At 35.8% G+C, this 22,792-nt stretch overlaps 2 protein-coding genes, 1 long non-coding RNA gene and 1 pseudogene across 5 annotated transcripts; 3 read left to right on the top strand and 1 right to left on the bottom strand.

Moving 5' to 3' along the window:
* Nucleotides 1-1,145: 1,145 nt before the first annotated feature.
* Nucleotides 1,146-1,956, top strand: LOC147473104 (uncharacterized). The gene is made up of 3 exons (XR_015210578.1): nucleotides 1,146-1,189; nucleotides 1,346-1,411; nucleotides 1,696-1,956. It is a non-coding gene; the product is annotated as an uncharacterized LOC147473104 (long non-coding RNA).
* A 987-nt stretch (nucleotides 1,957-2,943) lies between these two features.
* Nucleotides 2,944-7,921, top strand: LOC147473103 (persulfide dioxygenase ETHE1 homolog, mitochondrial-like). Of its 2 annotated transcripts, XM_086587815.1 has the most exons (9): nucleotides 2,960-3,387; nucleotides 4,517-4,645; nucleotides 4,838-4,945; nucleotides 6,132-6,266; nucleotides 6,788-6,829; nucleotides 6,960-7,019; nucleotides 7,102-7,155; nucleotides 7,600-7,624; nucleotides 7,743-7,921. In XM_086587815.1, exons 1-9 carry the CDS (start codon nucleotides 3,160-3,162, stop codon nucleotides 7,847-7,849), a joined length of 888 nt encoding a protein of 295 aa, XP_086443941.1. In that variant the 5' UTR covers nucleotides 2,960-3,159; the 3' UTR covers nucleotides 7,850-7,921. The 2 variants fall into 2 exon arrangements, with proteins under 2 accessions (XP_086443942.1, XP_086443941.1); XM_086587816.1 differs by lacking the exon at nucleotides 6,132-6,266 and having other exon boundaries at nucleotides 2,944-3,387.
* Nucleotides 7,922-8,262: 341 nt separating this feature from the next.
* LOC147473102 (protein CHAPERONE-LIKE PROTEIN OF POR1, chloroplastic-like) lies at nucleotides 8,263-14,334 on the top strand. Its single transcript, XM_086587818.1, has 6 exons — nucleotides 8,263-9,084; nucleotides 9,206-9,236; nucleotides 9,353-9,492; nucleotides 12,706-13,088; nucleotides 13,725-13,801; nucleotides 13,907-14,334. The coding sequence occupies exons 1-6, from the start codon at nucleotides 9,072-9,074 to the stop codon at nucleotides 14,001-14,003; spliced, it is 741 nt and encodes a 246-aa protein (XP_086443944.1). The 5' UTR covers nucleotides 8,263-9,071; the 3' UTR covers nucleotides 14,004-14,334.
* Nucleotides 14,335-14,988: 654 nt separating this feature from the next.
* Nucleotides 14,989-22,628, bottom strand: LOC147473101 (uncharacterized; annotated as a pseudogene). Its single transcript, XR_015210577.1, has 6 exons — nucleotides 22,586-22,628; nucleotides 22,371-22,468; nucleotides 21,724-21,797; nucleotides 21,353-21,468; nucleotides 21,193-21,250; nucleotides 14,989-15,329 (listed from the first exon to the last, which is right to left on the bottom strand). The product of XR_015210577.1 is annotated as an uncharacterized LOC147473101 (transcript).
* Nucleotides 22,629-22,792: the final 164 nt, after the last annotated feature.

The raw sequence follows: 22,792 nt of genomic DNA, 5'->3' as shown, positions 1-22,792 counted from the left end.
TACCATATGCCGTACTGATATTGTTTTGCTTTCTCTGTTTCATTTTTTTCTTTTCTTTTCTTTTCTTTTCTTACATAGTGTTGCCGTTGAAGTTGACACTCACCTTTAGCTACACTAATTTTGACATGCTTAGTTGCTTACCTGTACAGGTTTTGCTCAATCCACTTAATTAGCACTTTTATGGACTAAGAAAGCCATTAAATAAACAAGAAAAAAGAAGAAGATCATTTGTAGAAGTTGGACTTTACTACTTATGTTCCTCTGAATAGTGAATTTGGCACTACATCTGCAACTTTCTAATGATAGAAGATATAATTGCTTAAGAACTAAATCCATGTATTTAGAATCCCCTTAACATTAAATCAGACCCTCCCTTGAATCGCCTTCTTTGGCTTTGTACGTAAATGACAATAAAATGCATGTCGTTGGCTATACCTAAGATTAACTAATGGAATTGAGTGATGAACAAGTTTGAATGAGGTCTATCGCCATTGGTCTGATGAAGGAATTACTTATGAAGGAGAAAGGTGTTCATCTTGCATTATAGGATTTCGTATAATTACATTGTATTATAGCTTTTAGTCTTCATGAACTACAAAAATTTTGTCGTATTTCTTATATATGCAATTCTTTTAGGTATATTTTGCACTTCCTTCCTAATGGAAGTTTTACTGTGTCCGCTCTTTTTTTTTACTTGGGCATAATATCAGCATAGATGCATCTCTCATGACAACAATTAGTTCGCGGATGAGTTTGGATATTGAAGCCCAATCTATAACTACAACTCAGTTAAAGGAGATGAAATGAAAATGCATCAAAGGTATTACTTTTTCCATGTCCTAGCTATTCCAGTACAATGTAAGCAGTCATTCAATAAACATTATAGATCTTTGTTAAGCAATGTTTCATTCTATGTTTTCTATTTGAGTAGGCAAGGAAGCCATACACAATATCTAAACAGCAAGAAAGATGGACAGAGGAAGAGCATAAGAAGTTTCTCGAAGCTCTGAAACTGTATGGTCGAGCTTGGCATCGAATAGAAGGTAGCATTTGATATGAGTTGATAATCTCTGGAAGCTTTGTTCCGCATCCATACCATCTCTCTAAATTGTTTTTCTTGACTTTGCAAAGCACGTGGGTACCAAAACTGCCGTTCAGACGAAGTCATGCTCAAAATATTTTCTCTAAGGTTTATTGCCCTTCTTACAGTACATGTTTCTACCATAGATATTTTAAGTAAGTTGATGTTCATGACCCAAAGGTGTATGAACATTTTATATATAGGCATATATTTATGGGTGGTATATAGGAGTTCTCATTGCTCAGTTTGATGTTATTGATCCAGGTGGTCAGAGAATATGACGTCACACAATGTGAACAATATCCATCTATTTCAGGTTAGCCGTCTAAGGTAAGATGTTTAAGATCAACGATCTTTATGCATTAATCCCCTGCCTACTTTGGTTTACATAGGATTTGTGAGAATACATCATAATGGGTTCGATTTCAAAAAGAGCATCTTTGGGTTCCAGTATCAGAAAAGGAAAACATATATGTGGGGAGATTATATAGAAGAACTTCCATCTACTAAAATACAGTATGACTCAAATATAGTAATAATAACATTAACTGCAAAAGTGCAAAATAATAAGTAGCAATGAATACCAATTGAAGTCAAGTTCTTAATATTTACAGGTGCGTGCAACTCCTGGTCACACACTAGGTTGTGTCACTTATGTTACAGGAGATGGGCCTGACCAACCTCAACCGAGGATGGCATTTACTGGTGATGCCTTACTCATTCGTGGATGTGGTAGAACAGATTTTCATGTGCTCTTTCTACGAATTCATAAAATATGTTAGTGTTATAAAGCAACAAGAGAAATCTTTATGCGAAACCAAAAAATGTTAAAATTATATTATGTATCTATATTCTTCTAGGCGATTTGCCATGCCAGCTACTATCAGTGCACTTTTCTGCTACTCGGCTGCTAAGTGCCAACTGACTGAGCCAATGATCTTGATGTGTTGTCCGTCGAGGCAGACATTATTTCATCATGAAATGGGCCCATGCTTATCTTGCTTACCTGGGCAGTTATGCTTCCTGGAATATTGGTGGTAAACTGGTTGCTGCTATGTGATAAGTATTTCGGTTGTTCACCCATGAGTGAACTTTGGAGTGGCGCTTCGAAAGGGAGTAGTAAAAGGCCCAAGACTCAATTTGGAGGCCCGTTGCCAATACTAGTCCAAATCTATCAACCTCGAAAATCTCGTAAAGTCGTAATCGTAGAATATCATATTTGGACGATCTTTTAACGGGTGGGGGTAAGGTGGCCCAAAACATTACTTGGTTGGTTTCTGTCTGTCCTCATCTTCTCCTATTTATCCCTCTCAATCTCAATCTCTCCCTCTTCTTCTCCCCTCTCCACTCCTCCCTCTCCCTCTCCGCTCACGCCCCACTAGTATATAGAATATATCATATTTGGAGCGATTTTGTAATACGGTAATCTAATCATCAAAAACAACGTTATTATTGGCCTTATCTCTATACTATATGATAGCCGCCGGGTTTTGAGGAACCCACTCTCTCCTATCTAGTAGGCAAATTGAAATCTCTCTATTTACTCAATTTATAAACACTTCCTTCACAAAAATTAGAACTCTCCTTTATTAATAATTTAGAAGAACCCCCATTATGTAACTTAAATTATATAATTATTCTCCATTTTCTTCCTCAGTTTAGAACAAGCCCTTTTTTATTAATAATTTAGAAAAAAAAAACTCCCTAATATCCCTAATGTCACTTTAATATCACTTAAATAATATAATTATATAAGACGTGCCTCCCCTATATAATTACAATTAGAACCATACTAATTATCGATCTCTAATGACGGTTTCAAGACTTTGAGGAAAAAATAAAAAACCTCGCGTACCACGGTTTGCATACTTGTTATATGAAAGTGGCAATCCTCGTATCCTATCGCTATCGTATCCTATGGCCATCAGCTACACAGTCACGCACACGTACGGAAAAACCAATAAAACCAGCTAACTCCGAAACAAAAGTGACGAAATCACCGACAACAATAAACGGAACAACCGAAGCTCAAATAACAACTATTATCACATACCACTCCTTAAATTACATTTGTTTCTATGCAAATGATTCGTTTCTCTCTCTTAACCGCTTGCAATGCCAATCTTTTTTCTTCTTCTTTAAAAAAACTATCAAATTCAAGACCAAGTCTTAAAACACAAATGGGTGATTACACTACTGTTTCTGTACCATCTTCAAAGCTTTTGTTTCGTCAGTTGTTTGAGAAGGAGTCTTCTACTAATACTTATCTTCTCGCTGATGTTACTCACCCTCAAAAACCAGCTTTGGTAAGCTTTGATGCATTAATGTGATATGGGAATGTTGTTTCTTTGTTATGTATCATAAACTAGTAAAATAATTGATATTCAATGATGATTTTAATGAGGTGGGGCAATTCTGATACATTGGATTATGTATTATGTATAGAAGTTGTTAAGTGACAAAGTTTGGATATAGTGATAATTTGATGAGTTTCTTTTATTAGAATGTTGATAATTAGTTAACTACTTAATTAGCCTAAGCACTCAAGGCGCCTTAAAGTTTTGGATAATATGATAATTTGATGAATGGACGATTCAGGTAATTTGGATCATTTCGAGGAAAGAAATTATTTTAAGTACTATGTTAGATGGGCACTCAAGGCGCCAATTTTAGTGAAAGCCATTTCCACGGCGGCAGTTGGGAAGCCTAGTGCTTCACCTCGCCCTGACAACATAGTTGTGCGCAAACTCTTTCCACAATTTGTGCCCATGGTTTTTTCTTGCTTTTGTTATATTTTTCGTAAGCTTTGAGTTTACTTATTACACCGTTGAGTAATTATTACTTGCACCTGTTTTGCCTTAAATGGTTTGTTGCTATGTGTCCTTCAAAATGATTTTATAATCTTGTTTTATAGTTTTCTTCAAGGATCAAAATATCGAATTCGGTGAATATATCGGTGTACCCAAAAACCGATATATATCAGATATATCGGAAATATCGGATATATTCAGTTTTTTTGTGACCAGTCAAAATTTTGTTTTGTATGTCAATATATCGGAAATATCGACAATATATCGATCAAAGTCAACAATATCGGTCAAAGTCAACAATTTATATCGTATATATCGGTCGATATATATCGTTATATCGGAAATTCTTATATATATCGGGGAAAAAAAGATTTAATATTCGGTGGATATATATCAGATATGTCGATGTTGGTATACCAAAAAAACGATATATATATATCGGTGATATTTTGTTCCTTGGTTTTCTCCACATATCGCTGCAACAAGTTTTGTTTGGGACTTTAATTTGAACCCTTTGCGATGAGTTTCATAGGAAATTTTGTTGATTTGCATTTTCTAGAATTGAGCATTAGTTTTCTTCATTGATCAACTTATTTGGGGAACATACTAACGGAAATTTCTGTAGTTGGTTGACCCGGTTGACAAGACAGCAGACAGAGACATCTCCATCATAAAAGAATTAGGATTGACGCTTATTTACGCTATAAACACTCACGTCCATGCTGATCATGTCACTGGAACTGGTGTTATAAAGGTTTCTAGCTTCCTCTGCTTCCCTTTTTTTTATACTCTTCTTGTATTGGATGATGTTGTATATCTTGTTTAAGGTTTTCTTAATATAATAAGTCTTTTTTGTTATCGAATGTTTTAACACTTCAACGATGGCACATTCTGGGTACATGTTATGACCTATTTTTTCTCCACTGGTTGTGACTTGTTCCTGCAGAACAAGGTTCCAGGAGTTAAATCTATTATTTCAAAAGCCAGCAATTCAAAAGCTGATCTTTTCGTTGAACATGGTGATAAAATACATTTCGGCAATCTGTTCCTTGAGGTAAGGGTATCATTTCCCGTATGGTTTGGTTTTCTATGTGTATCATAATATGATCTTGAAGATTTGAGAAATTAAATGGCGAAAATCGGCTTCCAGGTCCTATTGTGGAAGCATTTATGTTAAACATGTATTTTTCACTGATGTTCTGTCTATTGATGGCTTAACATCATGAGGAAGACAAAGAGTCGCATCATTATTGTCCTTTATGCTAATTAGTGGGTTCATAATTGTCATATCTTTTGTCAAAGACTACATACATATGTTTTCTTTCGTCCTTCATCCACACTATTTTTGAACTCTTAATGGTTTCTACTTCCACAATATGCTCCTCAAATGCCACTTCTTCTAATACTAGAACTCCAAAATATATGAATGACGAATTGTTCCCGACCTTCTCTTGCATATGCTTAACAGTTGCGTATTCTACACTTTCATTCCAGTTGTTGCATATGAGTATAAAACACGAGTTATGACATAGTTTACGTAATGGCGAAGTTTTAGAAAATGTCGTGTCAGTTTTAGGGTTCTTAGGAATAAACATAAATAAATAGTTAATGTCGTTACTAAATTTACTGTCTGGATAGAGAAAAATGAGAAGATAATTGTTCTCTAATTCTATGTGTTCTTTTATTTGAACTGTAGATATTATTCTTAGGAATAAACATATAGGGGGAAGAGGCAGAACTCATCACTATCATCCAGGAAGTATCACATTTTATCTTTTCATGCAATGCAAGACCGTACACTCCGTTAGTACATAATACACTTTGAAGACTGCATCTGAGCCATTGCACCTCTAAGAGTGGTCTTTTTTGTCGGGATCCTTTGCACATTTTAAAGTTTAGCAGTGATTGGTCTAATTGTATGCGTTCATAGGTCAACGGGTTTCCTGCGCACTAAATACTTGTGAAGAATTATGCATAGAGTCGTGTGATGTGACTCTTTAGAGTTTAGTCAGCTAGACTAGTATTAACAGGCCGGGGACACCTCAAATAGGTTAATGTTCATAGGCCTCCATACTGTTGAGAAAGAAGACCTTATGCTATCTATCTCTTCTTATCATTATGAAATAGCGCTAGCCACCGTAATGATTATACTATCAGTGTAATAATAACATTAACTGCAAAAGTGCAAAATAATAAGTAGCAATGAATACCAACTGAAGTCAAGTTCTTAATATTTACAGGTGCGTGCAACTCCTGGTCACACACTAGGTTGTGTCACTTATGTTACAGGAGATGGGCCTGACCAACCTCAACCGAGGATGGCATTTACTGGTGATGCCTTACTCATTCGTGGATGTGGTAGAACAGATTTTCAGGTGCTTTTTCTGCGAATTCAGAAAATATGTTAGTGTTATAAAAGCAACAAGAGAAATCTTTCTGCGAAACCAAAAAATGTTAAAATTATATTATGTATCTATATTCTTCTAGGCGATTTGCCATGCCAGCTACTATCAATGCACTTTTCTGCCTAAATCTACTAGATAGAAGCCGTTTCTGTCTCTACTACTACTCTCAGGCGGAAACAGGATATTAGTATTTGTTGTTTATGTAATGGAGAGAATAGGTGCATCTGAACCTAATAACGATGGTTCATGGAATTGATAAATTTGTGCTCTCTTTTCAGGGTATTTACTAGGGGAGGGGAACTTTAAGAAAAATACTTTGAGAACAAAAACATACAAATAGGAGACTTGAATAATCCTTTGATACTTATAGCCCAAGTATTTTGATGGTCTACTGAAGTTTTATGTAATGTCATTATTCTGGTTGGATATGAGAGCTTAGCTTTTTGCAAACTGAAAACTAAGCTGACACCGTCTCTCAATTGTATACACAGGGAGGAAGTTCACTTCAGCTTTATAATTCAGTGCATTCACAGGTAAGGACATGAAATGTGAGAGTAGAATTGTAATTTGTATTGGATTAAGGAAACTCGGATCTCATGTCGGATATATGGAATTGTGATCACAGATATCCTTTTTATTGTCTTATTTTGCTTATGTTGTCAGATATTCACACTGCCCAAGGACACATTTGTCTATCCTGCTCATGACTACAAAGGATTCACTGTAAGAAAATTGCTTACCTATTATGTCTATGTTGCTGTATAATACCCACCGCTTCTGATACCAGACCTTTCTTGAATTTCAGGTTAGCACCGTAGGAGAGGAGATGCTCTTTAATCCTCGTCTAACAAAGGATGAGGTACCCTCTGGCCTTAAAAAGTCTCCCTTCTTGTTAAACAGCTCACCTAATGAGGGAACATAGCAACATCAATTTTAAAAATCTTACTTATCAAAATTAACTAAATAAATTAAAAGCTCCCTATATATATATATATATTTCAGCTGCACGGTCAGGATGTTTTTGTCCAAACATGTTTTATTTGTTAGATTCATGTCATCTGCTTCAAGCAAGGACTCACTGTAACGGTTTGCTGTTAATGGGATGTCCTCTAGCTGCCTAGATGTCGATGGACATGGAATAAGTATATTCTGAGGTGCTTAAATAACAAAGTTTAGTATTTCTTTTTGAGCCTCAAAACCTTTTCAAAATACATAATAGAACTTGTGAAGATTTATTTATTTTGTAAGAAGTCATTTCTCCACAACTGACATGGTGCTTGTTTCTTCTATAAATTTTTGGCAGGATACATTCAAGAGCATCATGGAAAGTAAGTGTAGTAGCATTTGAACTCGATTAGGCATATTTGAAACTTCACCTTGAAAACTTGGAATTGTGATTATGCTCTATACAACTACTGATGATTTTGAAACTTTTTTTCTTAACAGATTTAAATCTACCATACCCGAAGATGATAGATGTCGCAGTCCCAGCAAATATGGTTTGTGGTTTGCAAGATGTAACTAAAAAATCTTGTGAACCTCTGGCAACCTAGGTGTACACAATAAGTATAACAAAGCAAGGTTTTCTTCTGAAAGTGGTGAATAAATAACCTGTTGAAAATGTATTCTGTGTGGTGTACATGTAGCTATATCCCATCATACTTGCCTTTTTTTCTTTTTCTTTTTCTTTTTCTTGTTGTAAGCTCAGAAGACGCTGTTAGTTTGGTAACATAGGGTTTCCTGAGGCCTCCAGAAGATTTTATAATTGGGCAGGAATTTTTTCTCTTTCATAGCATGTTATAATATTTTTTTAGCATTGCTCTGAGAATTATGCTCTTTATCAGTTTGATTTTTACACATTTTAGAAACTATGAATTGAGTGCTCATATACTATGTGTCGTCGGTGCACTGTGTCCATATCATCATTCCTGTTTCAATTGCAGCAATAGGTAAAATCCATTCAAGAGACGGTGTTGTTTTAAAAAAATCATTCTTGTCTCTTGAATGGATTTTAATATTTTAAAATTTTGTCATTCTCATCCTCATCTTCATCATTCTCATTGTTGTTGTTGTTGTTGTCGTCGTCTGTCTATATTCATATAATGATAGTGAGAGGTCCCTCAATAGCGTTATACACGAGGATCACAGTGGGCAACTTTTTTAAGTGATTGCTTCTTAAAGTTCCTCTTATCTTATGTTAATTATCAGTTTATAGGTTAGGCAAGTAAAGAATACAAGTACGATGGATCGTTTCAGTTGACTCTGTGATTTGAATTAGTATTTCCTTCTGTCTATTATACGGACCGACACTTTTATTTCTGCGAAAGTAGTTATACAACAGCTTCCTACCTCTAGAAATTTCATATAAGGACTTAAATTTGGATCAACGTTAGTAACAGAATGATGAAAAGAGTAGAGAGCTCCAGGTGCTTATAAAAAATAAAATCTTATATCTTCTCAACAGTCAACAACTTCAGAATTAGAGGGACATCCGTGTATTGGCAATGGAATAGTAAACAATAACCTGTTGATTGCATTTCTCATGGTAAACCCCAAAGAAGTGTAATTGTAAGTCTTTCTTCTTTCTCTCACTCTCTCCCTCCTTGGCCCTGACAGTAAGTTCTGTATCTAGATTGGCACCTTTTGGATTGGTAGAATAATAATTAACTTGTTTTACTTTCCCCCATGCGCCCTGGTTAAGGATTGGAAAAAAGGTTTCTTAGGTAGGAAAGTATTGAACATGAGGTTGTTCTCGAATGATAAGACTGGCAAAGCATGGGATCAAAATGTAAGTCTCTCTGTGTGTATTAATTTTATTTATTTGTAATCATTGAATAGGTAGAAACTCAATGCACCCACCCATTGGTTGTATGTTGCAATGAGTTCTTAGTTTCTTATTCACTTTGCAGGTTATGCAGAGAGATTATGGAGTTTTATTGGGTAATTCAATTGATTAGTGCACCTTTTTTTCGAGAGTACAAAAAATTTAATAAATAAATGAATTGAATAATGATACTAATAATGGACTAATGGTAATGTGGTGTTTGTTTCTCCAGTGAGTCAGTTCACATTGTTGGAGTTCTGAAGGGTAATAAGCCAGATTTTCATGTTGCTATGCCGCCTCAGAAAGCAAAGCCTTTCTATGAGTCATTAGTTGAAAAGTTCCGCCAATCCTATAATCCAGATTCGATAAAAGGTACGATCAATCAGTAATGTCTTTCATGCATTCTGTTCTTCATGTTTGTTTCCATACGTCTTTCACTTCTCTGTAGTTTTTGAAACTTTCACTGTTTATCTTTCTACTGAGTTAGTCCGAGTAAAAAATAAAATGTTAGTCTGAGTAGAGCCATAGAAGGTGGGTTCATTTCTAGAATCAAGATACTTGACCTGAATATGTATTGTTTGATATCTTGGGTTGGTGGAAAGCTAATGTCTCCAAGTATCCCATACTTTCTCTCGTGGCTCGTGATTTGATGGCCATTCCAGTGACTTCCGTTGCGTCGGAGTCGGCTTTTAGCACAGGAGGCCGTATAATTGACCCATTTCGTAGCTCTTTGCGACCTAACACAGTTGAAGCCCTCATTTGCACTCAAAATTGGTTGCGGACTGTGAAAATAAATAGTTTTTTGCACTCCTAACTATTAGTTATACGACTGTTTTATTCTTATTTCGATCGTCTCTGTAGAACTGTTCGAAGCGGTGATTTCGTCAGAGAGTAGGTCTGATTGAGGGTTTGAGTTGTCTCTTTTGACTTTTGGTAAATAAAACTCTCTGAAGTTTTTTATAACTTGTTTGCATTTGTGTATAATTGGAATTTGCTTTGGTCACTGATTATGGTTATTTAATTGTTTGAAAGTGATTATTAGGTGTAGAACTAAGGATGCAGCAGATTTTGGATCACCTTTGAAGCTTGTTGCTAACTTACTGGTGCAAAAATGCAAAGATTTCCCAATATGGCAGTTTTTGGAGTCATTGTTGGGATGGTTGCTGATTTACTACAGTGAATATGTGAAGATATAACAGTTTGACAGTTTTTGGGACCATGATTGGGGGATCATATGTAATAGTTTAGACTTTTTTGCATGTTTTTTTTGGCTCATCTACTACTTTTGGGTGACTGGGGGATCATATGTAATAGTTTAATTAGACTTCTTTTGTATGTTTCTTTGACTCTGCTGCATGTTGCCTTGTATAGCACTATGCTCTTATAAGTGGACATGTTATTGCAATGCTTGAGGATTGTACAATTAGGTCGTGTGATTTCGACACAGAGCAGACTTGTGTATTGCATTCACCTGAAAAGAGGATGGAACATATTTCTTCTTATACGGAAGTTCATCTTGCTTTGACACCTTTACAACTTCTTTTGTTTTTTGGTTTTCATAGAAGAATGAGTGTGACAGGTTCGTTATTGTGATTGGGAGTATATTCATTAAGGGTAATAGCTGTTTCTGATTTTTTTTAAATCCCATGTCCTAAAACATATTTGTGACTAGTTCGCTTTCTTCCTTTCACCCATTTACTCTTCATCTACAAGTCAAACAACAGCAGGAAGTTGTTTGGTGGGGTGTTATCATTTTGGAGCTTGTGATCCTACAAACTGTATTTTGCATATTGTCATTCACTTTTCTGTTAAATTGAAGATAAACATTTTCGCCCCTATATTAGTTTCAGTATGGATTCTATTGAACTGGTTTACTTGCTCATCCACAGCCCGCAGGTGACCCAATCATGCAATCCAATTTGGGGTTTCACACTTTTCTTTTAAGAAAGGTCCTATTTGTTTTCCAAGTTGGTTACTGCTTTATTTTTTACTGTGATTTTGCAGAAGGTGTCTCAATTAATGAACCGTTCAACGCGTCTAAATTAAGCTTTTTCGGTTGAGGAATGTCCCTATGATTCGGCCTTTGCTGCCCGCTCCAGGTCCATGGCCTATTTTGAACTTGAGATAATTCTCCCTGTGCCTCAAGAGTGGGAAAACAGATAGATGTTCCGTGTGTTGGCTTGGTAGTAAGGTGGCTTTCTTCGATGTTGTACTTTGTGTTTGAAGGTTGTAAATAACTTTCATGCTTCTTGCTAGTCATGTATATTTGTGTTTGTACTAGAATTTAAATCGTGTCTATATATATTTGTTGAACCGCTAGTCTGCTACATACCAAGCTTTGAAGGAGTCCGTATTATTGTTGAACAGCAAAATGGTCCTCATCTCTCTCTCTTGTTCAGAGTCAAAAGATGGAATGCGTAGTTGATTTCATCAGTATATATGGACATAATCACTATGAAAAAAGAAAAAACTGAAGTTCATCACGTTGAGATATAACAGGCTAGAATTTTCAGAACTGCTTGAATTTTGTGAGCATGGTACTGGACTGATGGTGCTCAACTCATCCTCAACAAAAGCAAGCCACTTCTGAACTTGTTCTCAGGCCTATAGAACAAGTTTAGAATGTTTACATCACAAGTCTATAAATATATGGGCTTGGTTAGTTAACCAAATATTGGGCTTGGTTAGTAAGTAATTGAGGTTAAATAATGTTGTAATTTGTTTTCCATTTAGTTAGCTATCATTTAAGTAGTGATTCATGTGCTTTGGGGTCACTGTTGCACTTTCATTTAGCCGAGACGAAACACCAGCCCCTTGATTTGGTAAGGTCCCATTGCATTTAACGCGGGATGAATAAATTATTTCTTGTCTCAGTGTAGGAAAGTTACATGCCCATGGAAAGTTTTACTGCACTTGAAAGACAAGTTGAATTTATAGATGATTAAGTATTTGTGCGCATGGGAAGCAAACTAAACACAGGAAATATAAGACGAGCAGCTGGATAATTTTCATGATAGAATTGGATTTCAAACACAGCCTACTTTGATTAACTCCGTAGTGTATGACAAATCTTGGTGATTACTATAATCTCATCTACCGATGCTGGAAATGTTGGTCATTTCTTACTCAATATTCTTTTTTTCCCACTACTATCGTAACGGCACAATTTAGAAGGACTATTTATTCTTCTTTTTTCCTGTGGTAGGAAGCATTCATAATGCAAACCCAAGTTTTGATGGCTAACCGCACTATTGCTGCTTTGGCGTCTAGACTCTAGAATATTTCAAATTTATATCGCAGAACTATTCATTTGATAGTGTCCTGTATGACTCATCAATCATCATGCCATGCAGACAACACACTTTCTTTCCCAGAACCACTTTTACGTTATCACGCAGATGGCTTTACTGTACTATGTATAGACGTATAGTAATATCATTTTTAGCAATTGTCTTTGATCTTCCTTACTGTTTTTTGAAGGCTTGAAGTTGCTTTGTTTCCAGCTATACTACTCACACGCACAAACACATAGTTTTAATATTCTCCTAGATCTATGCCTTTTATCTTTTTGGGTCTTCTCTGCAGGGAACCTTCCAAAATTTCCACAGACGAAAGTGTGGGATCCAAAGAAGCGTCTTGGGATAAGCAAAGATGCTTCTGAAGATGAAATCTGGAGTTCACGCAATTTTCTTTTGCAACAATATGCGGGACATGAAAGAAGTGAAGAGTCTATTGAAGGTGCTTTCGAGAAAATTTTAATGAACAGCTACAAAGAATGGAAGAAAACAAAGTTCAACTTGAAAACTAGGTTGAAAAAGAGAGTAGAGGTGTCCCCATCTTGGATGAAAACCTTACTTGATTTTGTAGAACTTCCACCACCTGTAATAATCATGAGAAGGTTGTTTCTCTTTGCATTCATGGGAGGCTGGAGTATCATGAATTCTGCTGATGGTGGGCCTGCATTTCAGGTTTGTTGATTTTTTTTATATTCTCGAGTGTTTGAGTTGAATTATAGACAAATTAACATAAATTGCACACCTGCCGTAGTTTAGCTCGAAGTTGAATGTTCTTAAAAAACATTTATCCAAGATGTACTTGAAAAAGTGGTTTTTTCTAATTATCGTTGCATTCAACTGATTTCCATCCTATTATATTCGAAATTACTATTACTATGTTCCACACAAGGGCTTCTATTATCATCGAACTTAAGTGCCAAACTCCAAAAGGACCCTGTCTAGAAAATCATCTAGTCTTGAGTACATCGTTTGCACGTTGTACAGTTAAATGGAAACAAATTGGACAGATTGTTTACTTTATCTTCCTGGGCTTTCTTATTGCAAACGGTTGGTACCGATAAAATATTTCAAATTGAAAGAAATACAGGACTATTGATTTTGTTTTTTCTGTTGAGCTGTTGCCTCACATGTAATGTAATGGTACATAGATCTCTCATTGTTCTTGGAGATATTACTATTGTACTTTCGTTAACAACCTGTCCTGGCTTTTCATTTTAAGCACTGAGAGCCTTGGTTGAAATTGAGACATTTTTGCTTGTGTTTGTCACTAACTAGGCTTCTGTATAAATTGCTGGGTTACTTGTGCAGGTGGCAATCTCGTTGACAGCGTGTATTTACTTCCTAAATGACAAGACCAAGAGTCTAGCTAGAGCATCCATTCTTGGGTATGTCTTTATTAGAAGATCAATCAAGTAGTGAACTACCAAAATAAGTACGAAACCATATGGAAAACTTATGTTTATGTGTTTTATGTATCGACTTGATGACAGATTTGGAGCACTAGTCGTTGGCTGGATATGCGGTTCATTCCTAGTTCCATCGGTACTGTTGCAACCAACTTGGACACTTGAGCTCCTTAGGGTTTAGAGCTCCTGAGCTCCTTACGTCGCTGGTAGCCTATGTGTTCTTATTTCTTTCGTGTACCTTCCTCAAGTGAAGTGATTGGATTCACTTTTATGCATGTGGGTTTATACACAAACAAGAATCATTGGTCATATTTTCTCAATGTAACTGTTAGGGGGGCGCGGCGGGGACAAGGCAAGGCACGGTGTAGAAACCACATTGCTTGGTGACTAATGAGGTGCATTTTAAGTATGCATATATCTATTATAAATTGTCTATAAGCGTCCGTGAATAATTGTCCAACGGTCTGGTTTTGATAAATTTTGAGTTTAAAAGGTCAAAAGTTCCTTCCAAATTTGCTCCTTCTTGCTGTGTAAGTATTTTTGTAGGATTTTAACCATACATAATCTTAGAAAAAGACACTTAAGGAAGCAGTTTAAATTTGTTGTCCTTTGTGCTAATCTGATGGCGAATCTGTGAACCAAAACAAAACAAAATATGGCGAATTTAGCTATAAGCAGTATTCTGGAGAAGGTAATAATAATATACTGGACTTACCCCTCTTCGTTCTCCCATCATTTTTATTGATCTCTCTCTCAATCAATTTGGTTTCTCTTTCATTTTAGAGCAAAAGAGATTGATAGTAAAAGCGTGGCTGCATGGCGCAAGGCTCCAAATTTCAAACTAGAGCCTTAATTTTGAAAATCTAATAACAATAATAACAATAAATAAACCTTGTTCACATTCTTCTCGCATAAATGTTCACTCCAAACCAATTCTTAAAAGCATAGCATTGGTTTTTTGAGATACACAGCTAGACTTTGGTAAACGGCTGCGTTGTCTATCATCGCATTTGTTGATATACCAAAATTTTGATTCAGAAATTATTTGAGACCAGTTAATAACGGAAATATCTGACCAAAATATACATGAGGTTTCAAAAGTTGAACAGCTTCTCAATCGTCGGTGTTTAGAGCCACACGCACACACAGGTGCAGGTCATCCTATGTCTTTTAAACCTTCTTTCTTATTTTGTTCTCCAAACACAACCACAAAAGTTTATGTTTTACTCAACAAACATGAACCTTCTAGTTTAAAAATGTACAAGAGATTAACACCAACCAGACACCAAAACTTACTATTAGCACCAACCAGACACCATAACTTACATGCATTCGGTGGACTGCATGCATCACCAATTTCATGAGTAAAAGTACTGCAGGACTGTGTGGGAACTTGTTACTTGGAACACTTCTTACGTCAAAAACGACTTAGAATTCACTGTCAAAGCATGTAGTCATGATTTTGGAAACCATGGACCGAGCAAAAGGAATGTAACTCAAGCTATACCTGTGAAAGAACGAAGAATATTATGACAATTAACCATGACAAGAACGGAATAAAGCTAGAAACAATAACTGTCACATAAAACAAAGACGGGACTGTTTTTTTACAACCGGAACTGGCTGTTCAAACATTTGCTTTATATGATCATCACTCTTTTACATGATACAGCTTCAGCTATTTGGAATACAATATAAGACCATGCGTTGTCAGAAAGTGGTGTTTCGTGGTGTAGAAGGGAGGGAGCAAAGGTTGAACCTCTGCTTTTGCTCTTGGAGTGAATTATTCAGAAACCCAATATATGTTTCGCAAAATTTCACAAATCTACTGGAAAATCATCTATCATGGCAAGGAGAGCTCACTTTACTAAGCAGTTATTGTGATATTAATGTAGATTTGATTATCGTAAAAAAGATATTAATATAGATTTTACATAGATTTTACTGGTGGAAGCTTCAGTTTAACAATCTACACTGCAATTAATCAAACAAAAGACAACTTTTTTATTGGATTTTAGTGGCGGAAGCTTCATTTTAACAATCTACACTTGAATTAATCAAACAAAAGACAACTCTTTTATTGATAATCTCTCAATTATTCATAAACACAAAAACACAACTAAAACACCTCCCTGAAACCATAAGCCCTTATTTATACTAACCCTGACAACAAAGCAAACCAATAAAAAACAAACACATGGCAAATACTAACTAATGGGCTCCTAATTGCACACACAAAACACGACCATGGGCTTGGACTCAAACTAGGGGGGCACGCCCTTGACACTGACACCAACAACTTCAACATCTACATCAGATATACTAATACATTATCATTAAAATAACACACAAGGCAATACATCGTCAAAAGCAAGTTACTAAAAATTTCATCTTTACAATGAACGTGGGAGAATGGACTTTGTAAATCCCCTCTCCTCACTATGCGTGTCAATTTGACGACGTGGGATAGTGAATTCCGTACTAGCATCTCCTTACTATGCTCTCATTAAGCTAAATCGGATAAACTAAAAGATATTGGAATTATAGGAGCTTTAAGCCCTTCTAGTTTGTATGCTTATGCACAGGCCATTTTGAAATTTATCTTGATAAAAACTCGTCAAGTGAAGGCAACCCGTTAATTGGGGGAGGGATTCCGTTTACCTAATTAAGAAATGTGATTTCCATTTTAATAGGTGAAGAATTCCTGTTTCGATAGATGACTTAATTTAGAAGTGTGATTCCCATTTTAATAGGAGAGGAATTCCCGTTTTAATAGATGACTTAATGTAGAAGTGCTAGAATTTATGTTTTCAATAGGTGAAGGAATTCCCGTTTTAATAGGAGATCACGTAGATTTTTAATAGAGCTTGAAAAATGCATTGAGTGCAAGCTTTAACATTAGTAAATAGATTTACAACCCCTCTCTTACTATGCTCTTGCACTTTGCTATTTGCTATGGCATTAAGCTACGCCGATTAGCGGTGCAATGTGGGCGGGGTTGAGGGGTCTAGCTAACTCAACGCAAAGATTTGAAGGGTAAGCCCAGTGGTATCACAAACAACTCCAAAATTTCATACCCATTAAAGAAACATTTGTTGATTCTTCTTTATATAAACACTCGAGGAAAGACCACGCTTTGAACAGCCACACAAAATTCGGAAAAACCACTATATCAAAAAAACAAGGAAAATGATATCTCACGGGAAATGAAACATTACTTACGAACTAAATACAACATTTTAGTAAAATTGTGCCCAATATTCAATTTACTTAGTAGATTTTGACAGGAGTGATAAATGGTGGCTCATAAACGCTGGTTTTGAGGAAAAATAATGGGAAGAATACTCAAATAAATGGCCAGACCCTAATCTATAGAGCAATAGTGGAACCGTTTTGCCAGGGCGTTTCTTTCCATTCCTCGTGAGCCACTTATTTCTCTAAAACAAGATATTAAAGTGTTTCTCCTTCAGGTTGGTTTTGTTATTGTCTTCTTTTTCATTACAAGATAATTAGAAGTTATGTTTACGGCAGTCTTCCAAAAGATAGTATCTCTACGCTATAAGATAGCCGAATTTCCCAACACCTACCCTCAACTCTCGAGTAGTGTTATTCTGCTCTCTCACTTCTTATAATTTTGAAACACCTCCCAAACTTCCCTAAAAGTATACTACAACTTTTCCACTTTTTTTGTAATACCTCTTTCCCAAATTGACAAATTTCTACTTTCTATCCTTAAAACAAATTTGATAGTTTTATGCACTCTTATAAAACCCTATCCAGAGCTATGAATTTCGAAAGAGCTACTAATGAGATGTTTTGATGTAGAACATGAGTTCGTTGTTTTGAAGACATAGCGCATCATTTCTATGTTTCCTCCATATATTATAAAAGCGTGCACCTATAGCTCAAGTCCCATCCCATGGTCGTTTCTCGTGTGTGTTAGGAGGAGTCTTTAGTTATTATTTGTCACGGTTCCGCTTTTCTATTGGTTTATTGTTTATTAGGGTTATTATAAATAAGGGCTTATGGTTAGGGTTTCATTTAGTTGTTTAGTTGTGTTTGTGTTTATGAATTATAGAGTGAGATTCAATAAAATGTGAGACTTTTAGGGTTCTACAAAATGTAGATTTTGATTAAATGTTGCTTCCGCCGCTTCAATCTACATTATGTTTTCTCATCGAGTTTTCCGTCTCACAAATCACGATCTCTCGCTCGCCAACCAAATAGGAGGCATTAAGATCCAAAACACAAAGCTTCGATTAACAACTTATATGGTTTGATAGGAATGACCAATCTGTGGTTGATTCAAATTGTTTTCAACCTGCTTTTAGTATGTTTAGTAACTCAACTTATATGGTTTGATTCACGCTCCAAATAATTCCCCGTCCCCGAACTTACTAACTAGGTCCTGCTATCTATAACGAGATCATTGCAAAACTCAATGGCACATTTTCAATGAAAGATTTGGATTCAATGCATTATTTTCTTGGTTTAGTAAAGCAAATATGCTTCGGGCTAAACCTTCATCTACACCTATCTCAAGTAGTTGTAAACTGGATAATCACATCGCGAGCTTCTTCTGACCCTACAGTTTACAAATCTTTGGTAGGAGGACTTCAATACTTGACATGGACCAGGCGGATGTGTCTTTTGTGTTAATTTGGTTTGTCGGTTCATGCATAAGCCACGAATCGACTTCACTTCAGTCGCAGTTAAAAAGAATTTTGAGATATTTGAAGGGTGCTATTACTCATGGACTTTGGTTTACTTAAAACAACATTGCATTTGAATGCCTTCCCCGATGCAGATTAGGCGAGTCCTGTCCCATGGATAGAAGATCTATCACTGGATATTGTGTGTTCTTAGGATCAAACTTAATTTCATGGTCTCAGAAAGAAATAGCACATTGTGGCAAGATGTCAACAACAGAGGCTTTGGCACATACAAATGCAAAATTGTATTGGTTATGTACATTATTCAAATATCTCAAGATTTCTCTTTACAAAGACCAACGGTTCATCGTGGATCAAGTGAGCCGGAGCTTAACGCTAAGAAGCCAAAATCTCATTTGGTTGGTTTCGCGTACGTTTGTATCCCGTAATCTCTCCTCTCTTCTTCTTCGCCATACACTCTTTCTCTCCAATATCTCTCTCTCATTCTTCTTCAACCACCCAAAGCCCTAACTCGCTCTCGCTCTCTCTCTCTCTCTCACACTCTTGAGGTTGGGTTCAAAAGTCATTCCAAAATCCACTTCGTTGGTATCTGTCCGTATACCACTCCAAAAAAAAAAAAAAAAAAAAATTCCTTCCTCCACATTTTCTCATCTCACCCACAAAATCAACTCCCACAGATAACGTGTGTTTAAAGCTAAATAAAAAGGTTTGATTTCAATATCGCTCTTCTCGTTTGTGATTCTCTCTCCCGCCCCACCACTTCTAGGTTTGGTCCTTGTTAATTCTTCCTCTTGTCGCTATAGTCGGCCAAAAGGTAATCCAAATCTGCCAACACCATTTTCAAGTTAGTCCCGATTTTTGAGTTTGCTTCATACGAATTTTCTTATTTGATTTTGATTTGGTGGTGTTTAGAATTCGAAAATTATGATTGATTCTCGTGTGTTTATTAAATTGGGTGTTTATAGATATATTGCTCCTAAGCAAGTACCAGTACAATATGTGGTTTGCACAAGGAGGGTGATACATAATTTACAACTGGCGATGCGATTCATCGAGGTTATTACCAAGCCAAAGATTCTTCCCTGCTACTTAGGTAAAATAATTTCTTAGCCCTTTTACTTATCTAATTACATGTTCACTAAATTGATGATGTTCAATTTGGTTGATTACTTTTATCGCTGTGTTTGGATCTTAGCATTTGGTATTGCTCAAATACTAAGAGGCGGAGTTCATCAAGGCAGGATTGCATGCTTCCATAGTTATTTGGTGACTCTTAGATGAAATTAGTAAAAGAGCTTATCGTCGGATAAATATCAACTATGAAACCATTCGATTTACAACCAAGCTTGGTGAATGATACTATGTACAAGTCGCACAATTCATGATTTATAACTTTTCGATTGAACATGAAGTGTTTTTGATAATTCCAGATTTGGTGTGAAATGGATTCCCCGAATTGTTATTGGGAAAGCTATGACTTGTTCATGGCTTGCGAGAATCGGGTCAACATGTACTAACTAGGTTTATGGATCAATATTTGGTGTGTGATTGAATATATACTTGCAATTTGTTTGATGAACTACCGCGATATGGGTTTGTTTTTATTTGAGAAGGGGGTGACACTTTAGCTAACTATCGATTCCCCTCTTCTTGATTATAGTTTACTAAGTGTTGCAAATTTAGGTAGTATCTATTGGTTCACTAGTTTGTTTTCTCTCTTTTTTTAAAATGAAGTATCAAGTGAAGTGATGGGGTTTTATTATTTTGGTGGTGTTTGTTGTTTTTGGATGGTTTAATAACTTGGGTATGCTTTGAATTTGTTTGTATGGTGGAATTGGACTCTTTGGGTGTTTTTTTTTGGTTCAATTAACGTTCTCTAAGCAAATTGAATGTAACAAGTCCCAGTCACATTAGACACTTTGAGATGAGATTTGAAAGAGCTTCATTCATTCATTCATTCTTTTTACAGTGCATGACCCTTAGAATTCATTTGAGACTGTTTTGGAGAAGAGAGCCCCACTCTTCCCCGATGGTAATTGGATTTCTTGAAAGGTGTCCGGGGACTTGGGAGTGTTATTCTCTACTCCTTCTCACTCCCCCCATCGCAATGCAAGATACTAGTAATATAAGTGTCATCTCATTGGCAACAACCCCGCTCTTTCATGCAAGAACAAAACACGTGGAGATTGATTATCATTATGTCGGGGAATTGGTCACTTCAAAAAATTGAAGTTAAATATTTGTGCACAAAAGATCAATTGGCGGACATTTTTTACCAAGGGTTTATCTGTTCGGAGGTTTCAATTCTTACTTTCCAAGCTTTCAGTCCAACCTTCTCCTTCAAACTTGAAGGGGAGTATTAAGGATATATATGACTCATATCATTTAACAGTCAAAGATCAAGAAAGTCAGAGTATGATAAAGTCAAGTTTATGACACCTCGTCATTCTGTAACTGCTTCTGTTTTTTTTTTTTTTTTTTTTTTTTGGACAAGTAACTGATTCTGTTGTAATCATCGTTTAGGTTGTTATTAAGTTGTAACTAACTCTGTCTACTATATAAAGACAATGTAATCATTTGTTAGAATTCAATAAACAGTGAACCATTTCATTCACACTTTGTTTAGAGAGATCATTACCGTTATTCATGTATCGCACTACAACATAATTTATATCGATTATTTTAAAGTAGAATTACCAAATAAGTGCTGAACTCTAATAATGATTGCCACAAGAGTTAAGAGCTTGTTGTGGACCTGCACAATTACAAGGCACCAACAAATTACAAAGCAAAAAAAAAATTGTATATCCCAAGAGCCATATGACCACTTAGTTGGAACAAAAGCTGATAGACTCACAAATAGAGAGGAAAACAGAGCTGATAATACTTGAGAGGTATGTAGCAGTTGCATATATCTGAACAGGATCAAGCATCATTGTCAGTTGCCGTTTTGGGCCTATGAGGAAGGCTGTGCTGCCATACAAAAGACAACTTTAGAATCTGGAAAAGACGACAGAACCAAGTCATAAAGAGAGTACATGATAAAAGAAACAATGAACTAAGGGTAAATCAAAATATCAAATAGGATGAATCATGCTGCTTCGATGTTACAAAATAAAGATATTACCAAACAGACTATACAAAAGCGACCTTCGTTAATGTAGGATATTCCTACTCTCTTTGTTCTTGTATCATTGTATGAAAAATATACATCGATCCGAAACAAACCTCCCAAGTGAAAGCAGATTCCCAAAGGTGAACGTTATCCCAAACTTGATTGGATTGAAGAAAACAAGCATTGACTGCCACCAAAAAAAATTAAGTGAAGATGCCGATTAGAATTTAACAGGCCTTTCATCGCCCTCAAGCAATGGAGCTAAGACAAAAACTAAGATTTTTCATAAAAAGCTAAAAGCCTTGAAAAACAAGTGAGGCAAATGTCTGGACCACTATAGATCACAACAAAAGAAAAGTGTCAGCAATAGTTTGTATTATATTTACTCAAAATTGACTGTACATCCTTACATTTTTTAATGAAACTATTTTGCAGGAAAAAAAATATTATGTTTAGTCTTTAGATGAAATGAAATTGAAACCAAATTTCAATATCTTAACCTACTAATACATTTCAACTTTAACATCACACATAAACTCTTAATCAATAACGTCGTTACGTTTGTCTCAATTTGGTATTTGATTAAGTAATGGAAAACTTTAGATGTATCCTCAAGTGGAGCGGAATGAAGTATCTGATTGGCACATGGTAGAAGAACAAAAGGCGATGAAAATTGCTAGAATAACTTGGAAATTGTTGTGCCAGGAATGTATAACAAGCAAACAGAAATTAAAGGATTCATATGTGCAGTCAAACTTACTAGAAGTGTACAGGCTAAACCAGCCATCAAGCATGTTGCAAAGCCATACAATCTCTGATCATTGAGTCGAGAAAAGCAACAATCAATTCCAGTATGAGCTCAGAAAAGGTACAAGTTTATATTTCACAATCAACAAAATGAACCTTCCGAAAAGGTATGGGTATTTCATGTTTGTATTTTGAGGATACTTGTTCGTCTCAAGCAATAAGGCTAACTTGCCAGGAAGATTTCCCAAACAAACAAAGAGAAACCCAACATTTTTTTTTTTTTTTTTTTGGTGATAAGGCTAAAATTTTATATTCTCACAAAATTATGTAATTCCTAACATGAAATAGTTTTAGGCTTGATTAAAAAAGCTTAGAAGTGCAAAGAATGTAAGTCATTGGCATGTATTCTAATAATAAATCAATAACCAAGTTGTA

The sequence above is a fragment of the Coptis chinensis genome, unplaced genomic scaffold (genome assembly GCF_015680905.1).
Source record: "Coptis chinensis isolate HL-2020 unplaced genomic scaffold, ASM1568090v1 utg4735_pilon_pilon, whole genome shotgun sequence".
Taxonomy (NCBI): domain Eukaryota; kingdom Viridiplantae; phylum Streptophyta; class Magnoliopsida; order Ranunculales; family Ranunculaceae; genus Coptis; species Coptis chinensis.
This window is presented reverse-complemented; position numbering and strand designations above follow the sequence as displayed.

Excerpts from the sequence above, each read along its gene's own strand:
- LOC147473103 (XM_086587815.1), top strand. The coding sequence starts at position 3,160 with ATGCAAATGATTCGTTTCTCTCTCTTAACCGCTTGCAATGCCAATCTT. Across the intron at positions 7,020-7,101 it reads ATGACTACAAAGGATTCACT|GTTAGCACCGTAGGAGAGGA; the intron begins GTAAGAAAATTG and ends CTTGAATTTCAG. Across the intron at positions 7,156-7,599 it reads CTCGTCTAACAAAGGATGAG|GATACATTCAAGAGCATCAT; the intron begins GTACCCTCTGGC and ends AATTTTTGGCAG.
- LOC147473102 (XM_086587818.1), top strand. Across the intron at positions 9,237-9,352 it reads AGATTATGGAGTTTTATTGG|TGAGTCAGTTCACATTGTTG; the intron begins GTAATTCAATTG and ends TTGTTTCTCCAG. Across the intron at positions 13,802-13,906 it reads GCTAGAGCATCCATTCTTGG|ATTTGGAGCACTAGTCGTTG; the intron begins GTATGTCTTTAT and ends ACTTGATGACAG.